At 40.3% G+C, this 5795-nt stretch overlaps 1 protein-coding gene across 4 annotated transcripts in view; it reads right to left on the reverse strand.

Annotated features, from left to right (window-relative positions):
- Positions 1-5795, reverse strand: part of LOC111867852 (Sjoegren syndrome nuclear autoantigen 1) — a 35862-nt gene that overhangs the window by 4622 nt on the left and 25445 nt on the right. Inside the window, exons 3-4 of one of the 4 annotated variants that reach the window (XM_033752834.1) lie at positions 2000-2105; positions 1179-1198 (exon numbers count right to left, since the gene is read on the reverse strand). In XM_033752834.1, coding sequence (XP_033608725.1) covers positions 1194-1198; positions 2000-2105 — 111 coding nt within the window. In that variant the 3' untranslated portion in view covers positions 1179-1193. The other 3 variants (XM_023858053.2, XM_023858052.2, XM_023858054.2) reach the window with 3 other exon arrangements.

Here is a 5795-nt window from a genome sequence, read left to right on the forward strand (position 1 = left end):
ATTCGGAAGAATTTTTCAGCGATGGAATGGAAAAACTTGTTACATGTTGGGAGAAATGTGTTAGCCTTAACGGTGACTATGTTGAAAAATAAATATTTGCTTTTGAAACTTAAGAATTGTACTTTAATGTACTTTTTGCCCGAGCTTGCTATTTGCTTTTGTTTGCGCTCTACAAGCATGTGTGCATTACTTTTCAGCACACCCACATATATATAGTGTGACATGGATGGCACAACAGGAAGTAGGGGTCATGTGGACTCTGCGTTTTCGCGAGTGACGTCACATACCCCCACTCCTTCCATCATTGTGCAACGCTCGGTAAGCCCCCCACAGTGATGTAACAGCAGAGCAGCTGTGTCAGGCAGCCACTGTTGTGGTGATGTAACCGCATAGGAGCTGCTGCCGCTGCTATGGTAACAGGGCCAGTAAACACTCCCCCCACCCCCCCTGTGGTGATGTCACAGGGAACACCGCGGTTACTACGTGGCAACAGGGAACAGTATAAGAGGCTGGCTGAGTGGTGTGTGAGACAGAGTGTGGATTGTGAGGCCAGACAGAAGACAGTTGAAGTCCAGCAGCTACAAGTTGAGTCGTATCGAGTGAATGGCAGTGACTAAAGCAGGAGAAGTAATTGTGACACTGCAGATGGCAGTAACTGTGAAATTGTAAATTGTGTGAGTGTAAGAGCGAATGTGCAATAAATTTGATAGATCCAAGTTGGCGTGAAGTTATTTGTCGCATGACACATACCCAACACGTGACAATATTGTCAAGCATTGAAGTGACTATAGACAGGGTTTGGATTGATAATCGGATTTAGTGGACTCCTGAAACAGCTTGTGACTAAACTGTGCAAATGACCATCATATACAGACTAGTGTTCTCAGTCACTGGCTTCATTGCACTTCTTGGGAACATCTTACAACAGTGGACGTTCCTCCACTTGGGCCGGTGGCCATCTCACACCAACCTCCTACTCTTCTAACTTCCATCTTAGGACTATCTTTTAATGGCAGGTGGTCCTTGCTATATATCCTCAGCATGGGCCATACAGAAAACACTGCTTCCATTACTGAATGTTCTCTTGTTGCCAGCAAAATGTGTCCTCAGAGCTGTTCCTTAGCAATGGCTGTCTCTGCTGGCTTTCAGCAGACATGCCACAATATATATATAATGAATTTTCGAAGTCATCTTCAAACTGAAACATTTCATGTTAAGTACTTGTAACACAAGGATGTATTTGTTACATGCTCTATAATTCTGCTTTACAGAAGAGATTCAAAGATTTCAGTTCTGAATCATTGACCTGTTCCTAAGATTCGTTTAAAGTAACTGAAGCGTAAACCAGTTTACTGTTTGACTTAAATTATGTAAATAAGTGAATCTTTGATGAATATAGTTCAAAACTGGTTAGCACTTAAGTGTTGTCATCTTTCATTGTGACTGTGAAGAAACTGTGATAATGTAAAGTAAGTCAACAGAACATAAATTTGACTTAGTCAGTTTCAGTGATGTGAGTTTTAACACCAGTATCCCTGAGAGATCTCGTGTAGTCCAACCTAGCTACTTCTCCAAAATACAGGTGATCGTATCTGGCTAAATTGTCTATACTTACTACCACCCAACCTGAAAAATTAATAAACTGAGTTAATTATTCATCAGCATTAGTATCCCTGAGAAGACAGTGTGAGGTGTAAGGAGGGATGGCACAATACTAATTACTGCAATTACACTGAAGGTATTAGGTGAGGAGTGTAGTGTCAGTATGAAGCATTGAAATCAGCTTACTGTATTAGAGAGTACAATCTTCTGGACTGTAAAACCACATTGCTAGATAGAAACAGCAAGTATTTCCCCAAACAGCATTAAATAATTGGTATTCATAATGGAGATGGACTGAGTTTTCCAGGACAGAAGATCTTAATTTGAAATATTATTTAGATGAACTTTATGCTTCAAACAGGCTTAACAGAGGCATGTTTTAACTACTCAAACATACCTAAAGAATGAGATTCATCTACATTTATTTTCTTGGCCAATATCTGCTCCAAGCAGGATGCTTCTGTTCGCACCATGTTCAACAAAACTTGTGAGCTCTCAAGAATCTGCAATGAGAAACAAGAACAAGCAAATAATGAGAGCAAATGCACAACATTTCAAGAATAAAACAGCCTGTAGTACTGATGATGCATGATTTTAGTGTCAAACTCTTTCTCCTGTATCAACATTTTGAATATACAGTACCCTTTCCTATGTTGATATAATGCTGACAAGCCAATTTTCTGACTGCAGCTGCCATCTACTGGCACACACCTAAACTCTGTGATCTTGATCTTAATATTGTGTCTCACAAGAGTAATTTTTTTATTACCATGGAAAATAGTCAGTCTGAATCAATTTTTGAATAAAAAATGATTGTGTGAAAGTATCAAACCCATTTATGTCCTAATTACAGTTGATATGGTACATAAAAAATAAAGAGCAAAGCTGTCTCTGTGTTCCATGCCAAAATGGTAGAACATTAGAGCTCCCAAGCATTCACCATCTTGTCTTTGGATAAAAGTGTTGCAGTGCAGTCTGGATTCATGGCCTGGATATGCTGCTATGAGGTAATGCATTAATTCAAGGCAGTACCTGTCACTTGTTATTTCTTGCATCTGTTTACTCTGTGAGTTGAAGTGAAGGCAAATGTCATCAGGCAGGACCATCTGAGGCACCTTCATTTCTATTCTCATCCACTTGGGAATTCATGGCACATAATGTATTTATCAGGCATAATCCCATTCAGATATAGCAATACGTGCACTGAAATATTATGGTTTCCTTTTGGGTTAGCAAATGGGAGCTGAATCCTACATTTTACATGGATGATTAATTACCCTACTTATAACCCTGTGATGACAAGCCAATTAGAAGTTCTGAATTTGATTCAAACTTTGGCTGGTATGAACTGTCAAACCTTCTTAATGTTTTGCAGTTAAATGTGCTAAGCAGTCACCTGAAAGTCACGAAAGAGCCTTCTTGCAGTCATTTAGCATTTGAACATGACAAGTCAGTCATTCAGCAGACATACACATGAAGTAGCTGCAGCGCAGCCACATAGCAGTTGCAGACAGTGACCTAAACTGAGCAAGTTTGATTCAAATAACCGATCAGAATGTAACAACTCTGTTCTGATCAAAATTATTAATAACATGTGATACTGTGACTACCAAAATATCGCAACATATAAATATATTCCCATAAATCATATACCGTGTGAACAGTGTTGAGAAATGAGTATGTTAAATGCTTTAACACCTGTATATTATATGCTTTGCATCAGACGCGAGTGTAAAAGCGTTAATAATGCAAGTGTGGAATTATACAACTTGCAAGTGAACTCTCCTAGAAATCAACAATCATACTTGTACTCCAAAATGTGCACTTAATTTCACCACCCTGTTTCTAAATCACATACAGATTCCTTCGCATCTCACTAGCATCCACCTAAGTCTCAGCTGATATTCCCTGTGTGGAGAAACATCTTCTACTCATCTTAGCCATCACCACTTCATGCCCGATACCTGAAATATCAATCCTTCATATCATTCAATCTAATTACCCTTCCCACACTCTTTACTGACGCAATGGTATTCTACTAACTGCATCTGACCTGAGTAGGAAAGAAAAGTTTTAACAGCCACATAGGAAGCTTGGATGTGACGTGTGAGGTGGCAAGTGTGGTCACCAATGAGGAGGTGAGATCTGTTAGAGAAGTGAGTAGTATGCTTCATGCACTCCACCATACCCACTGAATGAGAGCACGAGTGGATCCCAGAACCAGTCTGGATGTGTTGGTAAAGAGAATGATTTTTCTTCTGTTGGAACTGAACCTTGTACATCGTAGTCTAGAGGTAACGTTCCCACCTCATGACTCGTGGTACGCGGGTTCAAATACCTGGCGGAGGTCGTCGAATTTTTAAGGGCAGAAAAATTCAGGGAACAAGTCCTCCGGGAGGGACTTTAAGCTGTGTGTCCCGTGTTGTAACTTTATGGCACGTAAAAGAACCTCATATCCCCAAAGGGGATCACTGAGCCAAATTCCAGGACGTTTCCCGCCCAACAATAGTCTCTAAGGCCTCTGATAGATGGGGGAAGCATTATAGACACCGCTAAGCAAGCGGCCAAACTTGCTTGCTTGGCGGGACTGATGGTACGCACCATTTATCGGTATGGTAAAGAGACTGGTAGAATATCATAGAGAGAAGCACAATAGATCAAACTGGTCGCGGTGCATGGGGAAACCCACCCTCTCTAAATAACTAACTAACTACCCCAGATATCCAGGCCATAACTAGCAATTTTACTGTTGGAGCTGTTCAGGTTCATGCAATTCACATGCTCTTAATATAGTTTCCATATATGACGAATGATCTCTCGCTCTCTCTCTCTCTCGGTTTATTTTACACCAATTTTTCAACTACATTACTCATATATCATCTTGTAAGAAGGGACTGAAAAACCTCAGTCAGGATAAAAGGTCTCTGGGCAGAGATTTTAAACAAAAGTGCTAAGAATACCATGTTAACCCTTACTATCCCTAAGTACCCACTATGGGACTTTAACCCATGGCCTCACACAGAACATTCCACCACTGCACTTCTTACACGCGTTTATGATGCACCAAACTTTTAGTTTTGCTATGTTTAACCTCTTATATGGAAGGTTCGTGCCTCAAACTGAATCATCACGTTGCTATGCCAAAATATAAATAATTTAAGTACTTGCAAGTAGTCTGACACAAAGAATTGACTCACAAGAGACCTGTCATTTCACTGCTTATGAATGGGGGGAAGGACGTCAAGCAGAAGTGACGTAGGACTTCTCTGTAGCTCAGATGTACTTATAACTATGAAGTCCAAAAAACTGTGATGCTTACAGCTCATTCATTCTTAGACTGCTGAATGGTGCTTCTTGCATTATATAAAGTAGTTTCATACCAAGATTTCCATGCTTGTGTTTACCTTTATTTCAGTGGTAGGACCTTCATGACAAAGTAAGAATGGCCAAGTAAAATGTGTCAGGGTTCTCCACTACTTTTCTGGAGACCACGTGGCTTGAGAACTCAGGCAAACAAGGACTCAAGTCCACCGAGGGTTTTCTTGCTCCTTTCACGGCAGTTATCCAACTATAAGTGAAGAGAAATTTGGGTACTGTCACCAATATTTGGACATCCATGATGAAGGCCCTTACCCCTTCTCCTTCATAACAGTCCCTGAAATGTGCTTGTTTTTGGCCCTAATGGTATAGATTGGACATGATTTACCAGAATCTCTGAAAAAAATGCTGACACACATACACACACACCTCTCCCCCTGCTCTCTCTCCCTCTGGTCCTCACAGTCATGACAGTGTGGTCTGGTAAATGGATACTGACATTTCAGTGAAATACACTGTCACCATATTCAGGATACAAGTGGGAAAAATTGGGAAACTGGCAGGTTACAGAGAAGTAGGGGGAAAGAAAATGAGTGTTAGACCACAGGCATATTTAGCTCACTTCTGGAGTGACAGCCACGATAGGGAAAGGGACATTTATATCCTGTTTGGTATGCATCTTACATGTACTTGAATTTGAATTTATTCACGTTTCGTAAATCAAAGTACAGGATATGGAACAAGTCAAGTACAAATCTATATAAATAAAAATGTAAATGTTCGTTTGTTACCCCTCGAAAATCTCTGAAAGTTCTTCACCAACTGTTTCGAAATTTTGACACAACGTTGCATTCGAATGCGCACATTTTTATATA

The sequence above is a fragment of the Cryptotermes secundus genome, unplaced genomic scaffold (assembly GCF_002891405.2).
Source record: "Cryptotermes secundus unplaced genomic scaffold, Csec_1.0 scaffold2579, whole genome shotgun sequence".
NCBI classification, from domain to species: Eukaryota; Metazoa; Arthropoda; class Insecta; order Blattodea; family Kalotermitidae; genus Cryptotermes; species Cryptotermes secundus.